General features: G+C 45.5%; 1 protein-coding gene across 5 annotated transcripts in view; it reads left to right on the plus strand.

Moving 5' to 3' along the window:
• Positions 1–13,942, plus strand: part of ABL2 (ABL proto-oncogene 2, non-receptor tyrosine kinase) — a 146,766-nt gene that overhangs the window by 84,594 nt on the left and 48,230 nt on the right. For 2 of the 5 annotated variants that reach the window (XM_029618313.1, XM_029618316.1), the window contains exon 1: positions 12,102–12,302. The exons of 2 other annotated variants lie outside the window; for them this stretch is intronic. In XM_029618313.1, coding sequence (XP_029474173.1) covers positions 12,125–12,302 — 178 coding nt within the window. In that variant the 5' untranslated portion in view covers positions 12,102–12,124. Of the gene's footprint in view, positions 1–6,515; positions 7,053–12,101; positions 12,303–13,942 lie in introns of those variants that run through there. One more of the 5 variants, XM_029618315.1, reaches the window with a different exon arrangement.

Here is a 13,942-nt window from a genome sequence, read left to right on the forward strand (position 1 = left end):
CTTTAAATATTTGTAGCCATATCTTTAGCAAAACCTGACCTAGCTGCCACTGTGCTAATGTTCTTGAATATGTAGTTGATGGAAAGCACCTAAAATCTGTGATATTCATTATTAACTATTGTGTTGAGAGAGTTAAGACTCCTGTCTGTTCAACTCTCAAAGCAGCAAGTAGGAGGCACGAGTCAATACATTACTTTCTCCAAGGACAAGCAGGGATGGCAGTCCTCGCACATGGGTGACATCAGTCGATAGAGCCTAGAACAGAAATTTGACTTCAGAGTTTCTAGAACTTTATGCGTCGGTGAGCCTGCCCATGCATGCTAATATACCACACATCCACGCTGCAGATTGCAGTTTTGCCTCTGTCTCCTGCTTTAAGCCTCTGCTGATGTGTTTTGAAACAGGATCAGCTGCAGGGCCCTGTGGTACTGTACTTCTCTTCTAACCAGGTAATTTCCTTAGGGTTTTTGTGCATTTTTTCTGTTCTCATGTCTGTGCCTGGTCAGCATCCTGCTTGTGCTTGGTGGGCAATGATTGCTGCTGCTATAGAGTTTGATTTTGCCTCCCTTATTTTTCAGTTAAGTATGTCTAGCTGTTTCCAGCGATGCCCCTGGTGCACTAGGTTCTTGTCTATCATTAATCCTCATGATAGATGTGTCCTGTGCAGGAGGGCATCGCATGATGTCCTGGGGTGTCATGTCATTGCATGACCCCAAAAGGACACCAGTTCTGAATAAAACTGATAGAGAAGCTCTTTAGGTACCATTCATCTGATGCATTGGCATTAGAGGCATTGATATCGAGGGACATTGGAGTCGTACCGGTGGAGGAAGTATCATCAGCATCGGGGAAGCTGTTGTTTCCCTTGGTGCCAAGGATCAGTAGGGACCCAAGGATAAACTGTCTGATTCTTTCTGATCGAGGACAGTGAAGGATTCTGCCTCTTTGACACCAGTTTTGTGGCGTTCCAATGCTGGGCATAAAGGGAAATTGAAGAAGCATTGGTCTCCTATCGATGTGTGATGCCAGGAGTGAGGACAGTCCAGAGGCTGCTGAGTACCCCCCCAAAAAAACAAACCCAATTCCATAGTGAGGAGAGCTCATCCATTTCATCCCTTTCATCCCTTCCAAAGTCCCAGGATTTACTAATGAGGATGTTGGGGAGATACCAGTTCCGGAGATGGTTTTCAGGAGTGATGAGTTGGACGAATTGAACGAAATCACTGTGAACCTGGAAGATGTAGTAGACCAGATTGACAAACTAAAGAGTAGCAAATCACCTGGACCGTATGGTATGCATCCTAGGGTTCTGAAGGAACTAAAAAATGAAATTTCTGATCTTTTAGTTAAAATTTGTAACCTATCATTAAAATCATCCATTGTACCTGAAGACTGGAGGGTGGCCAATGTAACCCCAATATTTAAAAAAGGCTCCAGGGGCGATCCGGGTACCTATAGGCCAGTGAGCCTGACTTCAGTGCCGGGAAAAATAGTGGAAACTATTCTCATGATCAAAATCATAGAGCATATAGAAAGACATGATTTAATTTATTTATTTTGAATTCTTATATACCGACATTCCTGTATGAAATACAGATCACACCGGTTTACAGTACAACAGAACAGTTGCGAGTGAGCGATACATTAAACAATAAGTTAAACATTAAGTAACATTGAACATGAGAACTTTCAAAGGAAATAATTGGGAGAGCCAATTAAAACATTAGAGCATTAAACATAGGGGTATTAAGTCTTGGTTCATTGAAACTTTAGAGACCTTCGCTAACTTCAGCGACGGGTTAAAGGAATGATGATAATAAAATTAGGTGAGAAAAACGAGGGGAAAAAATAAACAGGGGGACAGGGAAAAAGATGTATTAATAAGAGCAGGATGAAGAGGGGAAGGCATGGGCGGAACACAGTCAACATGGATTTACCCAAGGGAAGTCTTGCCTAACAAATTTGCTTCATTTTCTTGAAGAGGTTAATAAACATGTGGATACAGGTGAACCGGTAGATGTAGTGTATTTGGATTTTCAGAAGGCGTTTGACAAAGTCCCTCATGAGAGGCTTCTACGAAAACTAAAAAGTCATGGGATAGGAGGCGATGTCCTTTCGTGGATTACAAACTGGTTAAAAGACAGGAAACAGAGAGTAGGATTAAATGGTCAATTTTCTCAGTGGAAAAGGATAAATAATGGAGTGCCTCAGGGATCTGTATTTGGACCAATGCTTTCAATATATATATATAAATGATCTGGAAAGGAATACACGAGTGAGGTTATCAAATTTTCTCAGTGGAAAAGGGTAAACAGTGGAGTGCCTCAGGGATCTGTACTTGGACCGGTGCTTTTCAATATATATATATATATATATATATATATATATATATATATATATATAAATGATCTGGAAAGGAATATGACGAGTGAGGTTATAAAATTTGCTTATGATACAAAATTATTCAGAGTAGTTAAATCACAAGCAGACTGTGATACATTACAGGAGGACCTTGCAAGACTGGAGGATTGGGCATCAAATGGCAGATGAAATTTAATGTGGACAAGTGCAAGGTGTTGCATATAGGGAAAAATAACCCTTGCTGTAGTTACACAATGTTAGGTTCCATATTAGGAGCTACCACCCAGGGTGCCATGCTCTGAATGGAATATTGAGAGGGGCAGCTGCTGTTATTTTTTTTTATCTTTTTTTAATTTATATTCCACTTTTCGCACTTTTTTCAGCACTTCAAAGCGGATTACATTCAGGTACCATAGGTATTTCCCTATCCCCAGGAGGCTTACAATCTAACAGGCCGATACAGTACAGTGCAGTGCGCTCCGATGGAGCGCACCTTAACCTGCCCTTGGACGCGCGTTTTCCTTTACCCCTTATTCAGTAAGGGGGAGAAAACACGCGTCCAACCCGCGGCACCTAATAGCGCCCTCAAAATGCAAATGCATGTTGATGGCCCTATTAGGTATGCCCGCCCGATACAGTAAGTAAAATGTGCAGCCAAGCCGCACATTTTACTTTAAATAATTAGCGCCTACCCAAAGGTAGGCGCTAGTTTCTGCCGGCAGCAGGAAAGTGCACAGAAATTAAGTCGGAGGTCCTGAAGAGTAAAAAAAAGTTAAAAAAAAAAAATTTAAAATGGGCCGGCGGTTGTCGGGCCAAAACCCGGACGCTCAATTTTGCTGGCGTCCGAGCCCGTGGCTGTCAGCAGGCTGAAGAACAGACGCCGTCAAAATTGAGCGTCGGCTGTCAAACCCGCTGACAGCCGCCGCTCCGGGCTAAAAGGAGGCGCTAGGGACGCGCTAGTGTCCCTAGCGCCTCCTTTTGCCTGTTTCTACCGCACCACCTAATTTAAAAACTGAATTGCGCACACCGGCAAGTGGCCGGTGTGCGTGCCGGGAGAGCGGGCTTTCGTCTGCTCTCCCGCGGACTTTACTGAATCGGCCTGTAAGTTTGTACCTGAGGCAATGGAGGGTAAAGTGACTTGCCCAAGGTCACAAGGAGCGACAGCGGGACTTGAACCCTGGTCTCCTGTTTCATAACTCACTGCTCTAACCACGATGGGCTGGATGAAGAAGAAGCCTAAAGAGGGCTGGAAACCTAATCAGGAAGCTGTCTGTCCCCCTCATCCCCCTCCTGAAAAAGAAAAATGCTCCAGTTATTGAATTAGCAGAGCTCCAGGAAACCTGAAGACGCAGACCTTGGCATGCCCTCTGCCATATCATTTTTATTGTAGTGATTTGTCAGAGTTTAAGCCATTAGTTTGCTTTTGAAGCAGTCAAGCTAGTCTTATTCAGTGATTGTGAGGTAAGGTGTCTCAGTAAGATAGCTATGGGTTTTGACTAGATTGTAAGCTCCATAGCGTGGGGATTGTCTCGTGTATCTTTACAGTACTTTGCACAACTAGTAGTACTACAGAAATGATTAGCGGTAGTAACAAGTTCACTTGCATGATTTTAGACTCTCCAATACACCTAGGGGGTAATTTTCAAAAGGAGTTACATGCGTAAATGTAGCTACTATTGTAGCAATTTTCAAAAGCCATTTACTCAAGTAAAGTGCACTTATGTGAGTAAATCCTATAGACAAGTCAATGGCATATATTGTAGCAATTTTCAAAAACCCACTTACTCAAGTAAAGTGAATTTACTCCAGTAAACCTGGTTTTTACTCGAGTAAATGCTTTTTAAAATCAGGCCCCTAATGTATTTAGGTATTGTATCTGCAGCAGGAGACAATTTAATTTTATGCAGTGCTCCACTCACGACAGATAACACCAGGGAGGTAGATTGAGGAAAGTGCAAGATTCTGAACAAAGGATAGAGAGGGAGAAGACACATTATGTAGACGCTTAAAAGCAAAGACCAGGACTTTGCACAGGAAGCAGTATTATGCAGGTAGCTAGTGAAGGAAAGCCCAGGAACTAGAAAAGTATATGAGATAGTAGTTGTGCATCTTCTGCAGTTATTGAAGAGATAATGAGGATACAGAAACTTGATTATTATAATAGCATTTTTGCAAAGTCCTGATAGAGCACCTGAAAAAGCAGGCATTGAATGAAAGGGGCGGATTGTATGAATATTAGGGAGATGAAATACTGGGGTTAGTGAGAAGTCCCTGGCAGAGTCAGAATTAGAGAATGGGGTGGAGCTAATGCAGAGAAGCCAGGAACGTGAAATGTGGTCAGTGGCAGGGAAATAAATTTCAGTTTAGGAGGTCTTTGTCATAAGAGAATGAGCACATTCATGAGACAGTAGCAGTGTGACATGAAAAAAAGAGTGGAAGACAGTGAGGAAGAGGTCTGGGGAAAAGAAGCTTGTGCTCATCTGCAAAGCTATGGTAGAAAACAAGAGGCTGGCTGTGTAAAGATAAGAGTAAAGGGCCTGACCTAGAATCCTGGTGGAGGAGAAGGGAAAGGAGCATAGTCATTAACGAGAACTTTAAAGGGCAAACTAGTTGAAGACACTCAAAGAAAAGCAGAGATGAGCATTCAGAACGATTGCGTGATTGATTTTATCAAATGTGGTGCTTAGGTCCTGGCGGATGAGAATGATAGAAAAATGAGATGATTTAGCTATAAGAAAATGGTTAAGCAAATGAAACAAGATAGTTTCAGTGGACTGAGGATTTAAAAGCAGATTGGACAAGATCCACAGAGTAGGTGGAAAAGTGGATATTTTCATCTTGGTGGTGGTCAGCATATTGCAGTACTTTGGTGAAGAAGAGGGATAAAGAGAGTGGTGATTGGAGATATAGGTACCTACTCGGGCTTCCATCACCTCTTTTGGGAGACCTCTTCATGCATTCGCCTTGCTTTCCATGAAGAAATATTTTCGAATGTTACTTCCATTGTATGCAGATATCTCATACATATTTAGTATGGATATTTATTTAAGAACAATAACGTAAGACTTGCCATGCTGGGTCAGACCAAGGTCCATTGAGCCAAGCATCCTGTCTTTGACAGTGGTCAATCTAGGTCATAAATACTTGGCAGATCCCATAAAGTAAATTTAAAAGTTTATTGAAAAAATGATACCTGCACATGTCCATGACCTATTTGTGGCCCTTGAGGACTGGAGTTGGGCACCCTTGCTGTGAATGAGCCTGTATTCCCCCTGTTACTTCTCAGCAGTGAATTCTCAAGCATGTGAGACTGGCATACCTTCTGTAATCAGCACTAGGAGCAGCTGAGTTGCTGTCTCACTAATGTGCTTTCTCTCCTTTTTCTGTCATTTACTATCAAGTCTCTAAAAACCAACGAATGAAGATCTGTGTGTTCAAGTCAGAAACTTGGCATGGGGGAGGAACCTATTCATGAAGTAAACGGCTGGAACTGAATTGAATCACATTGAAAATCAAGCATATGGGAGGAAGGGAGGTGGCCCCTTGTGTACACACAACGGGGAATACAGTGTGATATTTTAGAAGGGTTAGATTTATAGCTATCGGTATCTGATTTTTGCAGTGATACCTTCTTTCACTGATGAAAAGGTGCTTTCTTGTTAGCGTGTGGGATTGAAAATGGCTGGCTAACAGCTTTGAAAAAGCTTTGGTTAGCAAGGCATAAGAGATTGTATCCGAAACGACAGAATTCAGTTCTGGGGTATGTTCAACTTTAAAGTGAAAGGGTTCTTTCCAGTTGGTGCTGTTTGAGTGACTGGGGGCAGGAGGCGGGGGAGAGCGGCGTTTTGCCTGGGCGGTGGATGGAAGTTGGAGCTGTGTTCCAGCTGTCAGAATCAGGGCTGTGAATGAGGAGCCTTGTTTGTGGCAGTGGAGCCAATTAGGAGTGCTTGTAGTTGGCCAACAGGAAACAGCACTGCAGCCAGGCCCTAAATCTGCACAGTTCCTCACACGTAGTCTTGCTCCTATTCCCAGGAACACTCCCTGGGCTTTCTCAGAAATTGGCGCGCACATCCTCTGGTAATCGGACTGGAACAATTGCTAAACTCTTTGCTCTGGGGGAAGGAAACAGGAACTGCAGGGAATTTATTTTGTTTATTTTGCATAAAAAAACCAGGAAAAGGGAAAAATATCAAGAGAAGAGAACCTCCGTGCCAGAGGGACAGACCCTCATCTCATGTCTTTCGCAGAGAAAGATCAGATGTGGAGGGAAAGCGTTCCTGCTCCTTCAGTCTTCCAGCAGGATTTAATATAGAACAGGGACACTGATTTTCAGGTTTGGAATATTTCCCTAGCAGAGCACATGCTTTATTAAACAGAGAAAAGTGAAAGTATTGGGAGGCAATTAGTTGAGCGAAGTGAATGGCGGTTAGCACATTGCTGACCCTAGAAGGCATGCCAGTCTTGGACGTGTTCGGATCCTTTTTTTCCACGTTCTGAGGTCCTTGGAGTTGGCACAGGTGTCTGGATGTTTCCTTCCTTTCTCAAGGAACCATATAGTATGTGAGAACCCTTCAGACCCTCCTTAATGAGCCTACTGGGATTGCAGTTCCGAGGAAGACAAATGTACTGGAAGCTGAGACTGCTGCAGCTGCACTGGGGAGTCCTGCTACCTTCGGGATATCACGGGAAAGGTAGGTGGAAGGGCTGCGCAGACCATGCGGCTCCCCAAGCGTGCCGCCAGGGCAGTTAGCCGAAGATGACAAACCAAAATCCAGCTTGTCCTCTAACATTTTTAAGCTGCTCAGGCTTTGTTTACAAAACAAATGAATTACAAATTCACAAATCTAGCTGAAGGAAGGAGGCTTGCTGCTGTCTTCCATTCACTCCAGCTTTGCGGGGTACTTCACTCCTCCCAGCAAATAGTTTGTATAATTTTGTCTATAGAAGTGAGCAGATGGTAGTAAACCAATATCCAGCTGCAGCTTAAAACATAAATTCTATACATTGAATTAATAAGGGGGGACAGAGGGCTTTACATTGCTGGAAGATTATCCAAATGGTGTGATTTACATTAAATCTTCACTTAAATGTGTGTATATATGTGTGTGTGTGTGTGTGTGTATGTATATTTTTAGTGTCCAACTCCAGAACGTGGTCTTTCAGAAATAAGTTGCTTACTACTGTTTTTGGAATCTGCTTACAAGACAGGACACATTTATGGGTTCTGTGTTTCTCCTAAGACAAGCAGGATGGTAGGTCTCATACATGGGTGACATCATCAGATGGAGCCTGACATGGAAAAGTTTCTAGAACTTTGACTGGCACACTGAGCATGCCCAGCCTGCCACTATCTGCGCGGCCACATGGGGTCCCTCTTCAGTCTTTCTTTCCACGGTGCAGTTGCCTCGCAGTGGTGGTGTTCTATTCTATTTTCAGAGTTCTTTGTTTTTCTTGCAATTTTTTTTTCACCACCTTCCCATGGGGTCCCCCTTCCCTGGTTCCCTCCAGTCAGTGCGGCAGCATGGTAAGTTCTTTGCAGTCAGTTCTGGGGGATTTTGGTGTCTGTATCCGCCCTGCACCGTCTGTTTGTTGGTTCGAGGCATGGCCGCCTCCGGTTTCCGTTGATGACCCCAGTGCCCGCGGACCATGTCTTTGACTGATCCTCATGAAGTCTGTATTTTTTCCCTGGAGGCATCGCATGATGTCCGGGGTTACTGATTTTGCGACCAGATGACCTCCAAAGGTTGTCAGATGCATTTAGATAAAATGGAAAAGCATTTTGGTCCCAAGAAGTTGGGACCCTCCATGCCCTTCGTTTCAAGGGCGATCCAGTGGTGCCTGCTTCTCCTCCACTTGCCCTGTCTACGGCGGCCTTTGAAAAATAACTGGATCGTGGGTTCAATTGGCAGTGCTCTGAGCCCTCAGGGGTATTGAATCGCAGGCCCCATCATTGCGTTTACTGATGCTGGACCCACTCCCTCGATCCTAGCACTGTTGCTGGAGCGCCTCAATGTCTTGCTGGGTGTCCTCCCTATGCAGCTGGTACCCTGGGGTTCCTTAGTCCCCCGGTGGCCATCTTTGCCTTCCCCCTCGGGAGCTATACCAATTGCCGGTTCCGAGGAGGAGGAAGGCTCAGCGCTTCCAGGGCCCTCGGGACCTCTGGTGCCTAGACTGCCGCTTCTGGCTTCAGCACCGGGCCCTTCGGGGGCCTTGGTGCCGTCGGTGCCCAGACCATGGGCAGTTAGCACGGGTCCCCCGCTGCCCTCTCCTGGAGATCTCAGTGAGGAGGAAGCCCCATATGACCCATGAGGAGGGGGGCAATACTTCAGAGTCCTCCTCCGATGTCCTCTTGGAACAGTCACCCCCTAGAAGAATGGCGCCGGTCTCCTCCAGAGGACTTGACCTTTGCCGGTTTCATCCGCACCATGGCGGAATCTATTCCATTCCAGCTCCTCATGGAAGAGGATGCTAGATACCACATGCTGGAGGTGCTCTAGTTTGTGGACACACCAAAAGAGATGGTAGCCGTTCTCGTGCATGAGATCTTCAAGGAGTTGCTCCTGTACGTTTGGGAACATCCTGTTTCCGTATCTCCAGTAAACAGGAAAGCTGATGCCATCTACCTCATTCAAAAGTCCCTCGTTTGAGCAGTGCCAGCTCCCCCACCAGTCGGTGGTAGTGGAATCCGCCCTCAAAAAGGCAAAGCGGACCCGAACCTATACTTCTGTGCCTCCAGGTCGGGAATATAGGAAATGGGACACGCTGGGTAGGAAGGAGTTCCAGGAGGCAATGTTAATAGCTTGTATCGCCTCCTACCAGTTGTATATGGCCTAACATTCCTGGAACCTCTGGAAAAAGGTTCAAGAATTGGCAGAATGCCTCCCTCAACAACAGATGCGTTCCTAGTGCTCGTCCAGCAGGGCTTCAAATACGGTAAGCACGAGGTGCATTCCACGTATGGTGTTTTTGAGACCTCAGCTCGCGTGGCCAAAGCGGACATCGGAGCCCGCAGGATGGCCTGGCTCAGAGCCTCGGATCTCCGGCCAGAAGTTCAGGAGAAACTTGCGGACCTCCCTTACACAGGGGATAACCTTTTTGTGGATAAGGTCCGGGATGCTGTGGCTCATCATGAGGCCCTCCAGCATCTTTCAGCTAGCACCTCGGACCCCCCCTCCTCGGCCAGAAGGTCAGCAAAGCAAGGGGCTCGTAGGTCCTTTTACCGTCAGAGAAAATATTATCCTCAGGTTTCCCACAGACGTTCTCAGCGGGTGTCCTCTAGAGGCCGCTCTAAGCAGCCGCAGATGCCTAAACCCCAGCCAGCGCCTCAGCCGAGCCCTGCTACGGGGTTTGTCTGGCAGAGAGGGAGCATAAACCCAGTCATCATACTCTCTGCGCTGGATCCACCAATAGGAGTCCGCCTGCACCTCTTTCTGGATCGTTGGTTAGCGACCATGTCGGATCGGTGGGTCCTTTTCATCATGCGCCAAGAGTATAGTCTAAACATCTTGAGTGTGCCCGGGGATGCCCCCTGCGCCCCTCACGGGGGTCAGTCTCCCCATTAGGAAATAGTTATCCGAGCTCTCCGCCCTCATTCAGGCCAGGGCCGTCGAGTCAGTTCCTCTGCGGCAGCAAGGAGCAGGGTTTTACTCCCGATATTTCCTGATCCCCCAAGTGGACCGAGGACTGAGTCCCATCCTAGACCTCAGTCTCTGAATAGTTTTCTCAGACGAGAGAAGTTCAAGATGGTCTCCCTCGACACACTGATCCCTCTCTTGCAGAGGGGAGACTGGCTTTGTTCCCTCTATCTCAAGGACCAGTTCGCGCACATTGAGATCTCCCGCAGTCACCGGAGGCATCTCCGCTTCCTGGTGGGCATCAGACATTTTCAATACAGGGTGCTGCTGTTCAGCTTCACCTTGGTGCCTCGGGTCTTCACCAAATGCCTAGCACTGGTGGCAGCACACCTGCACCATCTAGGGGCACAAGTGTTCTTATTTGGATGACTGATTAATCAAGAGCAGTTCCCAGGAGGGGACGCAACGGTTTCTATGCTTAACCATTCAGGTGTTGGAGTCTCTCCGGTTTGTCATCTACCTGAAATCCCATCTGAGTCTGTCACTGTGCCTGGGTTTTATCGGTGCCCACCTGGACACGGCAGAGGGCAAGGCCTATCTCCCTCGTGATCCAGCTTTGGCATTACATGCATTCATAAGTTTGTTTTCGTATGGACTGTGGCCAGTGATAATGGACCCATATTTCTGCTTTGACTTTCAAGTTAGGGCACACATTTATCATCACCATTGTCCAGTTAACAAATAGAATTGTTTCCAAATACCTGTTTACTGATCATCATCCAACAGACTGACTGCTAAGGAATAGTTCCCCTTTCCAATGTTGATAACTATCATGATGATCACCTCTTTACACTCTGTCCTTCATTATGTAGGGAGCTTTTTCTGCTGCTCAGCTGTATTTACTCTTCCAGTGTTTCTGCCCGATGCCAGTTCGTTTGACAGACAGGTGCCCCAACTCTAATTGGTCACCAAGGCATGCAATAAAACCACAAAATGCCTATCCAGTAAACACTGTCTATTCAGTGTGTCACAAGCTGTGTGGAAATACCTGGCATTGTTTTTGATTCTTTGTTTTTGACTTTCTGAGCATTCCTGTGTAGTTATTTAAAAAAAATGCTGCTTGGTTTCTCCATACGGGACTGGTGTTTGTTCCAGGGCCACTCATCCCCCTCTCACTGCTAACCACAGTGGAAAGCAAGTCACAAGCTGCTTAGATCACAGATATGTTGCAATTTCAGATTCAAGGAACTTTTTATTGCCATGACAATTTGTGCATGTGCTGCCAAAGGTGTTACAGAAGAGCAACAAAGACAGTTCCAGGGTTCTGATGCTGGTCAGTTGGCCTGTAACTAGGCATTTGTGTCCAAATAAGTAAAGCATTATTGTGTTCCCTTCTACTCTGCCCCAGCATGATGTTGGTTCCTCTTCACCTCCTTTACCCCAAGAATAGTCCCTGATCCTCTTTCCTTCTCCCTTTCTCTAGCATGATCCTTGGTTCCGTCATACTATGGGAAGGAACTATATGGCGGAGAAGGCTGCATGGGCTAGCTAAGCATCCCTATCCTTGTGCCAGCTTGGTGGGGGAGGGGAGGAGAGAGAGTTGGGGATAAGGGATATGAGGAAACTGGGATGGAGGGGTAGAGAGAAGACCCAGATAGGAAGTGAGAAGGCATCAGCAAGAAGTTGCTTTTCCCGCTTTCCTTCCTTTTTCCAGGTCCGTGCTTGCATTTCAACTATTTTCCTCCTCATTCTTTTGTAGGAAGTCTTTGATTTTCTCTTGCAGCTTTGAGAAATGTGTATCTGATTTCTTTATTTTGCACAGTATAAGAGGAAATGTTTCTCTGTATCTGGTATTGCACTGCATGTAGTGTCGGGCATCTGGGGTTTCTTTCTAATTTGTGGTCACATTTTCTGTATTTGGCGAGTACCCCTCTGTTCTCTGTGAGAGACTGAGATGAGGCAGTCTGCTAACCTGTGGTGGTTTGTTTTTTTTTTTTTTTGCTGTGATTCAGTTTCTTTCTTGGCTAGGTAGCTCCACCCTTATTTCACCATTAGCAAATCAGCAGTTAAAACAAATCCTCGCTTGCTTGCATTGCTACCATACCCTCCCTACCACTTATAATGCTTCTCTGCTTCTGACTTCATCAGTCATTACAGTATGGGATTAACAGTTGCTCACACTCGCGCATATGGTAGGGAAGGTGGCGTTCTCTGAATTCCTGGTTTCCCTGCTCGGCTTCAGCTCCTCGTACGTTATGATTCTGACGCCTTTTCTGCTGTCATCCGGAGACTTGGGGAGGAAACGAGGCAAACTCCTTTTCACCCTGTGTGATGAAGCCTTGGACCCTGGTTTGGTTGATTCAACAGGTATGCTGGCAAGGCTGGAAGCTTGTGCAGGACCCGTAGGTGCTGCCTGCGTCTCCTGATAATTCCCTGGAGTGGTAAGACTAGGGCTTAACAGTTGTAGCTTTATTTTTACATCAGGAGTTCAGCCATGGTCAGCCTGTAATTTTCTACTAGTGAAGTTGCTGGCATTATCCTCACATGCCCTGTGGGGGATTTCCAGTGGAAAATTTAGATTTTTTTTTTTTCCCAATTAAATCTTTAGTGGGAGTCACCCTGCCTGCTAGACTAATGCTCTAGCTGGAAGGAGGCAACTGAAGTGCTACGGTTTGACTTTGGTTCTAATTCCTGCTTTATGCATTTGGCTAGTGAGATGTTGGATAATCCTTGCCCCCTGTTGTGCATTTCACCCGTTCCTTGCTTTGCTCTTTGTCAGATTGTTTCCCCTCAGTCCATCATGTGTATAATCAGAGCCAGTTTATTAAAACTCGGTGCAAGAGGACGTTTTGTTCCACAGAGCTGACAGTGTAATTGGGTAGAAAACAATCAGCTATGTGGGAAGGAATGTGGCAATCGAGCATCATATAGAAGTGAAGACTGGGGAGAATGGGGGAAGAGTAAAACTGAGCCATCAAGACTATGCAGTGAAGGGGTTGTGCAAGGGGTATCCTCTAGTATATAACAAGTAAATTACCAATTGGTATTTTATCTGAAAAAATTGTTACTTAAAACAGACGTGTACTAATTGCTGAATTTCTGGTCCTTAACTGGTTTATTCAATTAAGTTTTGTTAAAGCACAGGCAGATTTTACACGTTTGTATGTTGGTTACATAGAATTGTAAATTCTCCTGCCCCTGGCTCATGAATTAGTACATCCCTAAATCATGATTGCTAGAACTTGGAAGGGTATAATATTGAATGTCCAATTCTATTTCTTATACGTTTTCTCTAAGCACCCTGCTGCTTACTGTTGTGTCAGTGATGGAGACATCTAGTCCACCATCCTTTCTGTCTGATCTCCATGGGCCCTCACTACCAGAGGTAAGCAGCAGATAGAGCGAGGTGCTTGGCCCTAGTACTTGTCACAAGGGAAGTGAGTGGCTCTGGGGCGGCAGCAGGGCTTGATTCAGAGGTCAGGCTGTGTGTGCTATCAAGGACCGGGTTTCTCAAAGGCGCACAGATTTAGCATCCCTGAATCTGACATGATTTCATTCATATCGGGACCTCTGTTTTTAAAAGAACAACGTTTTTTGGTGTTTTTTTTTAAACTGATTTCGAGCAGGTTTGGATATCAGTGGGGTTCTAGGTACCCACCTTTCCATGGCAAGTTTCATTTGCCTGTCTTTGGAGCCTACTTGACAGCAGAACAGGCTTAACTTTGCTAGACTGCACACAGTGTAGGTCAGAGAAAATCTAGTTCAGACCGTAAGGGTGTGAGCCGCATGCTTTAAACATTTAAGTAAGGCTTTGGTTTTTAACCAGTTAAAATATATTTTAGCTAGTAAAAATAGAAACTACCATATGGGCAGGCTGTCCTCCCATCACAACCATTACCACATCCCCTTGTGGTCTTGTTCCTGAATTCTGATTTTCACTTCCTTTATTTTTCCTTAAGAGATTGTGTCAAACGTTGTGCTGCTTATTTTGTACTATCTCTGGATTT

The sequence above is a fragment of the Rhinatrema bivittatum genome, chromosome 10 (assembly GCF_901001135.1).
Source record: "Rhinatrema bivittatum chromosome 10, aRhiBiv1.1, whole genome shotgun sequence".
Taxonomy (NCBI): Eukaryota; Metazoa; Chordata; class Amphibia; order Gymnophiona; family Rhinatrematidae; genus Rhinatrema; species Rhinatrema bivittatum.